At 33.5% G+C, this 15,895-nt stretch overlaps 1 protein-coding gene across 1 annotated transcript; it reads left to right on the forward strand.

The window, feature by feature from the left end:
* The first annotated feature begins 1,239 nt into the window (after positions 1-1,239).
* LOC133199492 (116 kDa U5 small nuclear ribonucleoprotein component-like) lies at positions 1,240-15,038 on the forward strand. Its single transcript, XM_061335300.1, has 26 exons — positions 1,240-1,314; positions 5,180-5,314; positions 5,551-5,661; positions 6,342-6,378; positions 6,600-6,678; positions 6,847-6,922; positions 7,355-7,420; positions 7,551-7,586; positions 8,291-8,381; positions 8,513-8,595; positions 8,744-8,910; positions 9,497-9,624; positions 9,720-9,783; positions 9,905-9,995; positions 10,113-10,376; positions 10,760-10,953; positions 11,140-11,251; positions 11,394-11,534; positions 11,716-11,809; positions 12,023-12,113; positions 12,584-12,797; positions 13,304-13,391; positions 13,645-13,763; positions 13,940-14,034; positions 14,182-14,443; positions 14,835-15,038. Exons 2-26 carry the CDS (start codon positions 5,192-5,194, stop codon positions 14,928-14,930), a joined length of 2,922 nt encoding a protein of 973 aa, XP_061191284.1. The 5' UTR covers positions 1,240-1,314; positions 5,180-5,191; the 3' UTR covers positions 14,931-15,038.
* Positions 15,039-15,895: the final 857 nt, after the last annotated feature.

A 15,895-nucleotide genomic window follows, 5' to 3' on the forward strand; every position in this document is an offset into this window, starting at 1 on the left:
TATAGGCACTCCCCAGCTTAACTGTTTAAAAAAATATATACAATTAATGTTTTTAGGTCATTATGATGATTTAGCCACCTGAGGAGTACAATATTCACCGAGTCCGAAGGGCGAGGTGAATATTGTACTCCTCAGGTGGCTAAATCATCGTATTGACTGAAAAAACCCCAGCAAGAAATGTTCTTTTATTTGATTCAATGATTAAATGATACAATTTCATTAAGCAAACCATGCCATCTTTCTTGTTTACATTTAGACTTTCCGCGGCCATCAAAATAAAGGAGCTGATTTTAATCAGACTGGAAATTCTCAATCTATTTTTTAGTCCAATGAAGGAAAATAAATCCTAAGGTTTACCTGGGAGATCACGTGCATGTGAACATAACGTAGTATTTTTTCTACAATATTTGAGCTCAGCCAATCAGAGAGATAGGAATCATTCAGTCAAATAATTAAACTGTTTATATGTTTTTTTGTTGTTTTTTTTAATAGTTAGTGAGTTAAGGTATTTCCATCCTCCTGTGATGTCATAAGATTTTGCAAAAACTCTTACAAATTTAAATTCATACCCAATAGAATAATATCTTTTAATAGAATGCTTTTTAATTGGTTAAATGAAAAATGATGTTTAGTAAAAGAATTAAAAAATTAAATATTTTCTTTATTTAATCAATTCAGTCTTTGAAATATGTTGTTAAGGGCAATAACTCCTTTTCATGTATCTTCATTCAGACATTTTCTTTATTGTACCTCTAACAACTCTAAGGTAAAATGGTTTCCCTGATATTCACAATTCAAATATTCAGCACCAGAATTATGTATCTGAACCAGTTTTTACATAATTTTTATGATACTGTTTACTATAAATGTATGGGGTTTTTTTTTTATGCCGACATATACTTCTGTCTTACATCTGAAAAAATATGGCAACCTATATATTTTTTGCAATTATTAATTAATATAAACTAAATTCAGTAAAAAATAAATGCAGTTTTTTTCCACTTTGAACCCATAAAATTGTGAGTATGGAAATACCTTAAGCCATGGGAGTGCCTATGATCGGGGTTGATATCATTTAATTGCTGTCTTGCTAAATGTACATGAAATCAGGTTGCATTTTGTTTTTTTAACAGATACCATTATAACTTGTTCAAACAGTAAAATTATGTGGACATGATGCTTTTTCCGGAATATTTTTCCCGCACGTGTTTTAATTTTTATGTTCCGTAAACGTTTTTAGTACACTTCCGGTGTTGGCGGCTTTCTTTTTCTTCACATGGTTTACATATATTTTTTGCAGTATTGAACAACAAGGTATGTTGAGAATAACTAAATATCCTTTGGGCAAAAATGTTGAGCGAAATTGATTTATAAGAAAACACTTACTAAAAGTTTGTCAAATAAAAGCACAAACGTCAAGTCTCCTAAGCTATGCACAGGCATTTGTTTCTCACTTTCTGTATAAAAAGAAGAAAAAAAATAGTATGATAATAACAGAAGTTTAACTTCGAATAACATACCTCTCTTTCCTGGAATTGTCGTCATTTGTAGATAAATTATCGTAGACGACAATGGTAATGAAAGTTTCCCACTACGTTTTTTTCAGAATGTGTAAATGACTGCAATTGAGAGAGGGGTTACTCCATGCGACCTTGTGTTATTATTATACTATGGGGTAAAAAAAATACAGAAACAAGTACCTGTGTTTAAGGCCTGTTAAGAGTCCTCCACACACCTTTAGCTTTAGCAGCTGGGTAGAATTGTTAAAATGATATTGTCCTACAGACCCGGTTTAACAATAGAATTTGTTCCGTGTATTGGCAGTGTAGCAAAATAAACACGAGCTATAATTCCAACTCACTGTGCATTTACTATGAACATTACAGAGAGTTCAGAATTTTAACATGGCATGTTAATTCAAAGTGAGAAAAAAGTTGAGAAAATGAGTTGAATTTTCGTTTCTATGTGCATTATTTTTTTAGGTTAAAAGGCATATACAGTGGCGCCGCGTTTATCCGGACGCCATTTATCTGGACGCTTCACCATCCGGACGATATATTTTGGGAACAGATTTTTTCCACGTTATTTTGTCTCATTAATCCGGAAATTCGCGTTCCGTATCCAGACGGTCAATTTCTACTACAAAACATAATAGTTCATTGAAAAATGACTCGTTTATCCGGACGGTAATTTTTCAAGAAACGACATTTTCACACTTATCTTGCATTCGTATTAATTGTTGTAAAAACATTGGCCATGCAGTTAGTTTGAAGGCGGTTACCTGTGACCTACAAACAATAGCGTCTATAATTAGCGTGTGTTTACCCCAATTCAATCACACGTTTATCTTTATTATGAAGCTCAAAGAATTTAGCTGACACTGTGCATTAATTAAATAAAAATCCGTTCAAAATCATATTGCTAACCGTATATACATCGGTAAATTCAGGAGAATTTTGGAGAGTTGTAAATAAAATGAAAAATAAATAACGAGCGATTTCGTAATGCTCTTTATCATGTCAATTGCGTTAGGTTAAAATACGATGTTCCATTTCTAAAAAACGTAAATGTATTTGAAATGCTTTTTTCCCCCACAAGACAGTATAAAAAGGTACATAATTGAAGAAATATCTCTATTTAATGTACTACCGTTTACAAACGTCCATTACATATAAAACTGGCGTTACGTACAGAGGTTTATTGCGTTTTTCAAGGTATTTTTTAATGATCAGAATTCAAACTTAGCATCTGTAGAAAAAAAAAATAATTTTGATAATCATGAAGATGGCTTGTGTTTACGAATGTTTTTTATTAATACTTTGTTTGAGTTAGCTTGCAGTGTTCAGTTAATTTTATAGTAACCCTGTGTAATGAATATACGGGGAATATACAGGGTTAGTTTATATTTGAACATTTTCAATGATGATGCTGAACAGTTCTGTCATATCATGTGAGCTTCAATAATTATAATAAATGGCCAAATAAAACAACAGTAGATCAAAATTTGCTCAACCCATGAAGTCATATGCCAAAGAGAAGGCGAATTAAAAAAGAAGGTCTCGGCATAAAATTTCCCATCCATTTTTTTGTGTAAATTACATTTTAATATATTTTTTTCATTAATCAATTACTGATTGACCAAAATATAATTTAAAAGTTTTTTTTTTCTTTGCTGCAACATTTGAAACAAGAATGTGCATATAAACATGCTTAGAGAGTGCTTTTTGAGATGCTTTTTGAGATGTGATTCAATTATCCGGACGATTTCGTTGGGGACAGAGGCGTCCAGATAAACGAGGCGTCACTGTACAATCTTAAGAAGGTTTGTTTTGATTCATTTCAATAAATTTGGTAGTTATTTTCAATTTAACTCCATTTCATTCTACAGAATCATTTCAGAGCAAATCTGCTCTGATTTGCTACATTGCAACTATTATGGGACATATTCTAACTTTGATGAGGGCTTGTCCTGAGTTATTCTCTTTAGAGAAGTAGACAGGCTTTCGGCTACATCCACTTCTCTTTGCAAGCTTTCATGTTTTGATTCTGGAAAACATGTAAATTTCGAACCAGTGATGGCCTACACTTCAACTGACATTTCATCTAAAATACATCTGAATGTATGGTAACAGATGTGTTATATTAACAATTTCAACATAAATACATACAATTATCACAAGAAAACAAACCTTTACATATTGTTAATCCATTTTCATAAGTTCTCTATCCCGTATTTAAACTAATGTTTATCTACCACAGCTTATTAGAAAAAATAGAAAATTTTAAGTCGGATAATTTGGAAAAATTGGCGAAGACATATTTTGATGTTCAAAAAATGTTTTTGACAATTCACTTTTGATTTAGCATATTATTCAAAATTAATATTATTACTTATACTTATTTTTACTATTTTGATACAATTAAAATGTAAATTTGAGCTTTAAAAAATACTTCATTACTTCCTCTCTGTCAATACTAAAAATCTTTTCTTTTATTCTTAAACGAAATTAACTCTACCTTTCCCGAGAAATGAAAAAAAAGATTTAAAACAAAGATCAAAAGAATTTGAAAGAAACATGAGGAAATACTGTCTCGTTAGTTTAAACAGAGTAGACCTCTTCTCTTACTCGTACTCGATTACTCGTTTTCCAGAATCAAACATGAAGGCTTGTGAAGAGAAGTGGATGTAGGCAAAAGCCTGTCCACTTCACTAAAGAGAATAGTCCTGAGACACAGATTATTCTAACCACTTGGAGCTTATGTTCTACTATTTCTGAGCATTATATCAACCATTAAAAAAGTTTAGGTATTGAAATATAATTTAGATTCTGAAAAATTAAGTTTCAAATGAAGAATTTTTTCCCATCGAGTTTGGATAAGTAGCACATCAATTTTTTTCCTGATGTATGTTATGAAGCTTACAAAACAACCACAAAAACCTAGTTTAAGCAGTTAACATATATTTTTAAAAGAAATTAGGAAGAGTTTCTTCACAATAAAAAATTGAAATAAGTCATTTTCTCAAAAATATTTTGATGAAAAATTGGGAAAGACTGCTGATCAAAGGAGAAACATTAATGAATTAGATTACAACAAGAAATTGAATTAAGATAAAATTTATTGATATAGAAAAATAATCTTTAAAATCCTTAGTATCAAAGTTCCTTTTGAGAGTTATCTTTCCTGACTCAACTACACTGGTAGGACACCTCATACATCGTCATACTTATCTTGATCATTATTGGCAACTGAACTGGCTTTTCTATAATAATCGAAAGAAACTGATATAATTTTTCTTGCTCACACCACATTGTTTATGATAAACGTAGTCAGGTCAAGGATTGGATTTTGATTATTTTGACTGTTTTGCATTTACTGATAAAGCCGCCAAGTCCTGTGCTGATAGTCTGATGTTTATTGAACAGTCTCAAGAGGGAGAGAGAGGGAGAGAGAGAGAAGAGGGGATTTTCAAAAAAGAAAAAAGAAAAACAAGAAAAAAGAAAAATACTCAAACTGAAAATTAGAATTTTACCACAAGAAGATTTTTAAGTCAATTACAATTTTTGTTGTCCACATTGTTATTAAATTATCGTTTGCTTTTTAAAAAATAAAAGAAAGTGAGTTCACGATTTCAATTTTTTATGTCCATTGTATCACTAGTGTATTGTTGATTTTATAGACAACCTAAGTCATGGACCAGGATTTGTATGATGAGTTTGGGAATTATATTGGTCCAGAGCTAGATAGCGATGATGATGATGAAGAGGATTCTGATGATGAAAGAGAAGAACAAGCTGACAGGGAATATGGAGATGTAGGCAGCTAACATAAGATCAATATTATAAATCTGGATAGCTCAAAGTTAAAAAAAATCCATATCATTCCATAATTAATATGTTTTCTTTAAACATTTGGATTAATAAAATATGTGCAGTGATGTTAAATTTAGATAGTTAACTGAAGTTCTTCAAATGCTGAGAATCTGATCATTGTCAAGATTTTTATTGTTGGAACTGAATGTGTAATAAATTATTTGAATGATGATTTTAGGATGATGATGAAATGGAACAAGATGATGACCAAAATGAAATGCAAGTTGTTCTTCATGAGGACAAGAAGTATTACCCCACAGCTGAGGAGGTTTACGGCCCAGAAGTTGAGGTCAGTGGATAAAGATGTTCAGTGAAATTCATTTTGAATATCCAGACATTTTACATACTCCATTCTCTTGAGTTTTTATCCTCCTGCAAGCAAAATTTTTGTGTTAATTGTTTCAAGTGAGTACGTAAGCTGTTTTCGAATTGAGTCTGGTCATAATGTTACTTTACAACAGAGTAATGCTCAAATAATTTCCTTGACTCTGCATATGCTCTGAGGATGGCCAATGTCATTTTACAAGATCAAGATCACATGGATTGGAAAAATGGAAATTTTTGAATACACTGTAACTTTGTATTAAGAGAGTTCTAAGCTCAGATTAGACTCAAAGGCTGCAGTGGGTGTAAAATGAGGAGGACCAGATTTCATTTCAATTAAATCATTGTCACTTATAAAAACTTTGTGTGCAAAACAATTTTTGGAACCTTTCAAGATCATAAGTCAGTTGAAAAGAATTTTGGAAAAAATTTCCACAGTCTTTATATATTAAGTACTGTGTACTAAATATCACTTTTTTTGCTGAAGTTGGTTAAATTACTTGGTGAAATTAAAAGTTTCTAATGGAATGTCATTTTGTGAGCTTGATACCTTTTATTCATGCAACAAGTATATAGAAGGCAATGAAATTTTTTTCTATGCCAATGATAGTATTTTATAAAATTTTTCACATAATATTTTTACAGACTATCGTTCAGGAGGAGGATACACAACCTCTGACAGGTGAATTTGTTTAAATTGATTTAAAATTAAACAATTCTCATTTTGAAATGAAAATTCAAAATGATGCACTAATTTGAATTCCATGCTACTATGGTAGCTTCTTGTGCTAATAACTAACTACATTGCTGGATGGAATCCATTTCCATTGTTTAAAACTTTCTAGCCATAAAAATGTATTGAAAATTAAACTGTGTCTGACACAAGGTTGTATATTCTTGCAGAACCAATCATTGCTCCAGTGAAAAAGAAGAAATTTGCCATGACAGAACAAGATCTGCCAGCAACTACCTACAACATGGAGTAAGCACTCACACTCATTATGATAACTACTGTTATAAACTGTCACAGGCATTGTATTTCATGGAATAAATCACAGTTATTATTGTGTGTTGTAACAGTGTGTTGATAAGAATGTTTTACATGTCCTTATTCTACTGATAGATATTGATGTAATTATTTTGTTTACAGGTTTTTGGCAGATTTGATGGACACCCCAGAACTGATAAGGAATGTTACACTGTGTGGACATCTTCACCATGGCAAGGTAAGTATGTTCTAATGATGGCCAGTCAGTTTAAAATCATAATTCATAATCATTACATAGTCACTATTAAAAAGAGAGCAAATGTATAGACTTTTTATTGAATCCAAGTCTGGCAAGTCATGATACATGTAGAAAACTAGTCAATTTTTCCGAATTTTGGCATTAGACCATCTCTAGTGTTGTACACATTAGACCATCTCTAGTGTTGTACACATAAGACCATCCCTAGTGTTGTACACATTAGACCATCTCTAGTGTTGTACACAAGAGAAACTTGCTCACCTTTGTGACACTAAACATTTTTCTTGGTAGATTTAAGTGACTCAAAAAGTAAAATTTGGTCCTAATATGAATTTCTTCAATAGAGTGATAAAATTAGTAATCTGTGTATGTAAGTACCAGTGATAATTGACCATGTCTTACTACTTACAGACCTCGTTTGTTGACTGTCTGATCGAGCAAACACATCCAGAGATCTACAGTAAAGACGACAAAGATGTAAGTATTCTGTATTCTCCATAATCTGTTAGCATTTTCAATGATGGCATACTAAGAATGCATATTTTGTCATAAAAAAACTTATTGTTCAAATGTAAGTATTCTAACCATGTAATTTTTCATGTTTCAGATACGCTACACAGATACTCTCTTCACAGAGCAAGAGGTAAAAGATGTAACGAGACAAAACAAAAGTCAAGCTTAAAATGATTCTATTTGGAACTCTTTAAAAATATTGACCAGAAATTTTTAATTGCAGGTTTCATTAAAGAAAAAAAGATAATGTGCTATACAAATATTTTACTTATAGTGCTGATTGTTAAGATATTTTTGTTAGGTTTTACAGAGAGGGGTCAATATAAAGGCTTCCCCTGTCACTGTGTGCTCCCCTGTTTAAGTGATCTTTGTTAGATATTTTTGTTATGTTTTACAGAGAGGTGTCAGTATAAAGGCTTCCCCTGTCACTGTGTGCTCCCTTGTTTAAGTGATCTTTGTTAGATATTTTTGTTATGTTTTACAGAGAGGGGTCAATATAAAGGCTTCCCCTGTCACTGTGTGCTCCCCTGTTTAAGTGATCTTTGTTAGATATTTTTTTGTTATGTTTTACAGAGAGGTGTCAGTATAAAGGCTTCCCCTGTCACTGTGTGCTCCCCTGTTTAAGTGATCTTTGTTAGATATTTTTGTTATGTTTTACAGAGAGGGGTCAATATAAAGGCTTCCCCTGTCACTGTGTGCTCCCCTGTTTAAGTGATCTTTGTTAGATATTGTTGTTATGTTTTACAGAGAGGGGTCAATATAAAGGCTTCCCCTGTCACTGTGTGCTCCCCTGTTTAAGTGATCTTTGTTAGATATTTTTGTTATGTTTTACAGAGAGGGGTCAGTATAAAGGCTTCCCCTGTCACTGTAGTCCTCCCAGATTCAAGAAACAAGTCATTCCTGATGAATCTCTTTGATACTCCAGGTTAGGAAAAGTCTTGAAATCTTATAAAATAAATGTTAAATATGTTGTCTCATTTTCCATTTGTGATTGTTAAAATTGCTTGTAACAAGCAATGATCTTAATCTGATAAACATATTTTTTTGCTACAACAGGACATGTGAATTTTTCGGATGAAGTAACAGCAGCGTTCCGACTGAGTGATGGTGTGGTCATATTTATTGATGCTGCTGAGGGAGTAAGTCACTAATTCTTATCCTCACCATCTTCACCATACACTAGAGATAACTTCATACCAGCCTGAAAAAGTCCTTGATTGTCTTAGAAGAGATGGTAAAAGTATATGTATGGTTGCATATTTGTACATAATTCTTTTTTCCATATAGATAATGCTGAACACAGAGCGACTTTTGAAGCATGCTGTGCAAGAAAAGCTGCCTGTCACAATTTGCCTGAACAAGATTGACCGCCTCATTTTGGAACTAAAGCTCCCACCCACAGATGCTTACTACAAATTACGACACACCCTGGAGGAGGTCAACTCGCTCATCAGGTGAGACCTGGGGGATAGGGTGAGAAAGGGGGGTGTTAAGTCTGGGTTTGGAGGTCAGTTCTCTAAGCATGTGAGATGTGGGAGGGGATAGGTCTGGGGGTTACCCTGGAGGAGGTCAACTCGCTTATCTGAAAAGTCGGGGGGGGGGGGGGGTGTAAGGTCTGGGGTTACTAATCAGATGAGGCTTGGAGGGAGGTTAGGTCTTAGGTCACCCTGGAAGAAGTCAGCTGTCTTAGATCAGACATTGGGGAGGGAGTTTAGGTCTGAGGTCACCCTGGAGCAGGTCTGGGGTTGCCCTACAGGAGGTCAGCTCACTTATCAGGTGAGATGTGGGGAGGGGAGTCTGGTGTCAGAGACGTATCTCAAACTATAAAGTTCAGATTTACATGTACATGTAAATACTGTTTAGTATAATATATTAAATGGTTTAATGTATAGCAATGCTAAAAATTCTTTATTAATTTTGCATATGCATTTAATTTTATTAGATGAATTCATTTAATAAGTTAAATTTTAAAATAAAATTATTTTAACACAATAACTGCATCTGTTATTTGATTTATAATGGTATGGTCTGTGTTTTTAGTGTGTACTCTGAAGACGAGACTGGAACGATGGTGTCTCCATTGCTGGGAAATGTGTGCTTTGCCAGTTCATACTATAGGTTTTGTTTTACACTAGGATCCTTCGCCAAGATTTACAGTGATTCCTTTGGTAGGTGGAATAAAATTCATTTATTTCCCGTTGTGGGATTTAGTTCCTATTTTTGTTTATCAATTTCGCATTGAAATTTTGACAATATTTTTAAGGTGGAATAAATGACAAAGAATTTGCAAGAAGACTTTGGGGTGACATTTACTTCAACAGTAAAACGTAAGTCAAAAATAATCAGTCAGAGTTAGATTTAGAAGTTTATTAGCCGGTACATACATATTCTGTACATTGGAACAGCAGATGTTCTTCCCTTTTGTAAAATTTGCCTTTGATTTTGCAGAAGAAAATTCACAAAAAAGCCTCCCTCAAGTTCATCTCAGAGAAGCTTTGTGGAGTTTATTCTAGAGCCTTTGTACAAGATTTTTGCACAGGTATTACACTTAAACAGTAACATTGTTTTGTACAATGGCACATTAAGTGCATTGAAACTCTTCTTAAGTTGATGATGTTAAAGTCTCTGAGATAAAGAAGCTTTGTTTTACTTGTAGGTTGTTGGTGATGTAGATGAGTGTCTGCCCAGACTCTGCGATGAACTTGGTATATCTCTCACGAAAGAGGAGAGGAAGCTAAACATCCGACCACTTCTAAGGATAGTCTGTAATCGCTTCTTTGGAGATTTTACAGGATTTGTGGATATGTGCGTGAACTTTATCAAATCGCCTGTGGGCAATGCCCAGGCAAAAATTGAGCACATTTACACAGGACCCTCTGACAGTGAACTGGTGGATAATATGTGTCAATGTGACCCAGATGTAAGTTCAGTATAGTATTTCTGCAGAACAAAACAGAAACAAAGGGTCAATCCTTTGCCAACACAGGCAGTATTTCTTCTCTAAAGAACAGAATTTTTTTTAACCTTAGATTGCTTTCTCATTGATTTATGTTATCAAATGCACATTTGATTCATTGTGTTAATTGCAGTCTGTTAGTTTTCTGCACCAAAATGTTCAGTATCATTTTATAGAATATATAATAGATTTAGCATAATACTTGTTTTGATGTAAGATAATTTTAGATAGATATCATATTTCAGATTTAGAATGCGCTTACATGTAGCTTAAATTGCTGTCTATTCCCATTATTCTGAACAGATAAATCCAGTGATAACATCATTGCAATACTAACATTTTTTCAGGGTCCACTTATGATTCATACTACCAAACTATACCCAACTCAAGACGCTACTAGTTTTCACGTATTGGGTAGGATAATCAGTGGAACTCTCCTTGCTAATCAAGAAGTTCGGATCCTTGGAGAAAACTACTCACTGCAGGATGAAGAAGACTCCAGATTTGGACAAGTGGGTCGACTCTGGGTCTCTGAGGCTAGGTACAGTGTATTATTTCTTTTATAGCCCTTGAAATCGACATTTTCAGCTTGCAAGGTTATGGAACTTTAAATATTATTGTTTTCCCTATATGTTCATAAATTTTTCACAAGGTCTTTACTAGGATTGTTGGAATTTTTTTTTTGACAAAGTTGTAGTCAGATTGACATTAGATTTCTTTGTTTCAGATACAAAGTGGAGGTCAATAGAGTGCCAGCTGGAAACTGGATTCTTATAGAGGGCATTGACCAACCGATTGTCAAGACTTCAACAATCACTGATGTCTCTAATTCTGATGAGGTGATTATCTTAATTTTGTTGTATTTAAAGAACAAAGGTTTTTTTGTAATTTAATCATTAATAAAGACATTAATTGGAAGATAAATAGTTTGACTGTTAATCTTTTTGGGGTAGAGATTACCTGTCCTTTTTCTCTCTGTAGGTGTACATTTTTCGGCCATTGAAGTTCAACACAAGTTCTGTCATCAAGATTGCAGTGGAACCAGTGAATCCTTCAGAACTTCCCAAAATGTTGGATGGATTACGAAAAGTTAACAAGAGTTATCCTCTCCTTACCACTAAGGTATACATTAAGATATTGATAGGTGATTCCAGCTTTGGAAGACATCATTTTAGCATGTTAGCATGATTAAGTAGTAAAGAATCGGCAGTTAAAGTGTGAATTTGTATCTAGGTAGATCAGCAGTTAAAGTGTGAATTTGTATCTAGGTAGATCAGCAGTTAAAGTCTGAATTTGTATCTAGGTAGAGGAATCTGGTGAACACATTATCCTGGGGACAGGTGAGCTATACCTGGACTGTGTGATGCATGATCTGAGGAAGATGTACTCAGAGATAGGTAAGAAACTCCAATATACAGTCTCTTATACTAATGTACAGTTAATGATACAGTAAGGTATTACAATTTATATAATTGTAAGCATTACCATTGGTTTTTATACATTATATGTTTTTTGATGTTTGTCATTTATTAAGTAAATAAATGCAATATTCTATACAGGAAAGTATATGTGATTTATGATGGTATGTAATTTTATGGTTATACATGTAGATATTAAGGTAGCAGATCCAGTGGTGTCCTTTTGTGAGACGGTGGTTGAAACTTCATCACTCAAGTGTTTTGCAGAGACCCCAAACAAAAGGTAAATGATTAAACCTAAAATTCATCTCCTTGTTCCAGATACAGTCCAAACTCGTTATCTCGAACTTCATGGGACCAAGAATATACTTCGAGATATTCAAGGATTCGAGATATCCAGGGTTAAATACTTCAGAAATAAGCACTTGGGACTTCAAAATCACTTTGACATATCCATGGTATTCGAAATGTATGTATTCGAGATACCAAAGTTCAACTGTACATGTATATTGTTCTCCCATGAGGATTTTATGTATGAGGAAGATTTTACATGATAAATACAGTAAAAAATGCTTAAAGCAAAAACGTTTTTAATGAAATGACATTAACAGTGAAGTGAGTTTCATTCCATCTGTCTTTAAGATATATTGTGAACTTAACAGATATAACAAATTAAGTTTATAATGAAGAGAAATTGTCTATCCCTGGCTTTTTGTTATAAGCTTTTTTACTGTAGAAATGTTACTGTTACAGAAACAAGCTGACAATGATAGCTGAACCTTTGGAGAAGGGTTTGGCTGAGGATATAGAAAATGAAGTGGTGCAGATCACATGGCCCAGGAAACGACTGGGAGAGTTTTTCCAGACGAAATATGACTGGGATCTGTTAGCTGCACGATCTATCTGGGCCTTTGGACCGGATGCCACAGGACCAAACATTTTGGTAGATGACACACTGCCCTCTGAGGTAAAAATTTGTGGTTGACTTTGGAAACTAGTTATCACAGTTTGAATTTTTCCTAATATTTAGTATGCTATTTCTTCATACGTGAGAGAAAATTGATTAATTTTGTGAATTTTTAGATAATCAAATGCTAAATTCTTGCACACAAATGTTCATCCTAAAATTAGTAATTATAAGAAAGTTAGGTATTTTAGAAGAGTAGGACAGGGTCATTAAGATGGTTCACATTTCTGGTATTTTTAGATATATTTTTGTCTCATTTTCAAGTGATTCATCAGTACTTTGCAAGAGGAAGAATAAAACATACAAACATAAAAAATTTGCACATGTAGTATCACATAAACTTATGGAACTTACATGTATCTACAAGAGTGATACTTGACCAGTTGTAACACATATTTGACTATGTCATAATAACAGACTTCTTTTGATTTAATTATGAAAAACAAGGCATAGTATTTCTTCTTTGAAGATCCTTTACATGTAACTAACAGTCAATATTTCTGTAGGTTGATAAGAGTTTACTTGGGGCTGTTAAAGACAGCATAGTCCAAGGATTTCAGTGGGCAACGAGAGAAGGTCCACTCTGTGATGAACGTAAGTCAAAAAAAAATTGCTTTTGTTGTTATTTGGCATTCATTTGAAATAGTAATTATCTTAAAAGTTAGTATTTATATTAAACTGAAAAAAATCATCCTCCATTTATTGGCAGTTATATACTAGATACATGTATTCTGTAACATGAAAGTTCTTAAATTCATGAACACTCATGACATAATGAAAGCTACACAAGTTTCCTGGTTGAAGGGTAAACTTTTTTCTAAACAATACTGGACATTCTATATTTCAGCCATCAGGAATGTGAAGTTTAAGATTCTGGATGCTGTGATTGCCCAGGAGCCGTTACACAGAGGGGGTGGACAGATTATCCCCACAGCCAGAAGAGTGGCTTACTCGGCTTTCCTTATGGTCAGTTTACCTGTATAGTAATTGTCAGACCCAATCTGTTCACTGTATACATTATTTATACATAATGAATACAAATAACAGTACATAGTAGTAGTCATTAAAGTATTTACTTATTAAAGCTGCATGTGTAGTTCCACTGATGATTTCCCCTTTTTTGATTTGCTCTATCTACACAGGCTACTCCTCGTATGATGGAGCCATACAACTTTGTAGAAGTGATGGCTCCTGCTGACTGTGTGTCTGCTGTCTACACAGTCTTAGCCAAAAGAAGGTAAAACATCAAAATATTTAATCTATCAATAATTTTGCATAAATACTGTATGTTTTATATTTCAAATTCATATTTTTTTGTAAAAAAAAAAAAAAAGTGTTACTCCTATGAAGAACAGAAAAGTAATTATGACTCTTTTTTTCCCAGAGGACATGTTACCCAGGATGCACCTGTGCCAGGCTCCCCTCTGTACACAATCAAGGCTTTTATTCCAGCCATTGACTCGTTTGGATTCGAGACAGATCTGAGAACTCACACACAAGGTCAGGCCTTCTGTCTGTCTGTGTTTCATCACTGGCAGATTGTACCAGGAGACCCTCTGGATAAAAGCATTTTAATTCGCCCTCTAGAAGCACAGCCCGCCACTCATCTGGCCAGGGAGTTTATGATCAAGTCACGAAGAAGAAAGGTACATAGTAATTAATTTCTGTGCAATTATTCTAAAGGTTAAGATTTTTGGAGTACTTAAAACTACCTTAGACTTTATGTATATGGGACTAGCCTAGGGGTTATTTTGACAGGATTGAACAAATAAAATCAGCCAAAAGAATAGTGGTGTAATGTATATAGTTCATGTTCTAATGTTTATTGTGATTCAAGTATAATACTGAATTTCAATATGTTCATTAAAATCAAACAAAATGTCTGTAGTCCACTGATCAATAGACTTTTGTCTTTCTTATCTACTTAGTGAATCTGTTATTGAATCACAAAATAACTTTCTGTTCATGTTCAGACTTGAACATTAGATTTCATGTGGCAGGTTAATTTACCTGTAAATATTTATGAACCTATTGTAGGGCCTCAGTGAAGATGTCAGCATCAACAAGTTCTTTGATGACCCTATGTTGTTGGAGTTGGCAAAACAGGATGTCATGCAGAGTTACCCAATGTAGAATTGTGTTTTATAAATCACCAAGACAATATTTCCATACATTATGCAATATTCATTGTAAACTATCATTTCATGACCATCATGAAAAATAAATTTTATGTGACAGATATTTATAATTATTTATTTAAAAGGTTTGCATTCTCTTACAAAATTTATTGTCTCCGAAATAAATGTCATCCTCTGCTCATTTGATGGATGTTCAAGAAATATTAATGTTCAAAGTTTGTGTGCCATTTAAACTGACCTTAAGTTAATGACAAATTATAATTATATTTATTCCCAAGGTTCTTTACTTAAAGTTTCAAAAATGTCAACACGTATAGAAGCTCTGCTTAATGAAGTAGAAATTTACAGAATGGGTCATAGTCTCCGTAACATTGCATATAAAAAATTAAAGAAGTGAAAAGTCCAAGTTATTTATTGGAAAAAAAATCCCCCACATCTATTTGGTCAAAATCTAGACAGTGAACATCATAATCTGGTACTTCTTGTTTTATTTGTTGTGGAGACTTTATTTACTAACTCAGTTGAGCTGTAGTATATCCATTATCCAGATGCTTTTTGTTAGCTCAGCTGAGCCAAAGGCTCAAGTGAGCCTTTTGATCTAAATTTGTCCGTTGTCTGTCGTTGTCATTGTTAACTTTTCACAATATCATTTTCTCCAGAACCACTGGGCCAATTTCAACCAAAGTTAGCACAGAGTATCCTTGGGTGAAGGAGATTCAAATTTATACAAATGAAGGACCATGTCCTCTTCCAAGGGGAGATAATTACAAATTTGTGAAAAATTAATGGCATCATTTAAAAAATCTTCTTCTCAAGAACCATTGGCTAGGAAAAATGAAACTTATTTGGAATCATCCTCAGGTAGCTAGTGTAGATTTATATTTGTTCAAATCATGACCCCCCGGGGGTAGGGTGGGGCCACAATGGATGATCAAAGTTTTACGTAGGAGTATATAGGGA

Source organism: Saccostrea echinata, unplaced genomic scaffold (genome assembly GCF_033153115.1).
Source record: "Saccostrea echinata isolate AGI-Se365-2 ecotype Australia unplaced genomic scaffold, CSIRO_AGI_Sech_v1 ptg000034l, whole genome shotgun sequence".
NCBI lineage: Eukaryota > Metazoa > Mollusca > Bivalvia > Ostreida > Ostreidae > Saccostrea > Saccostrea echinata.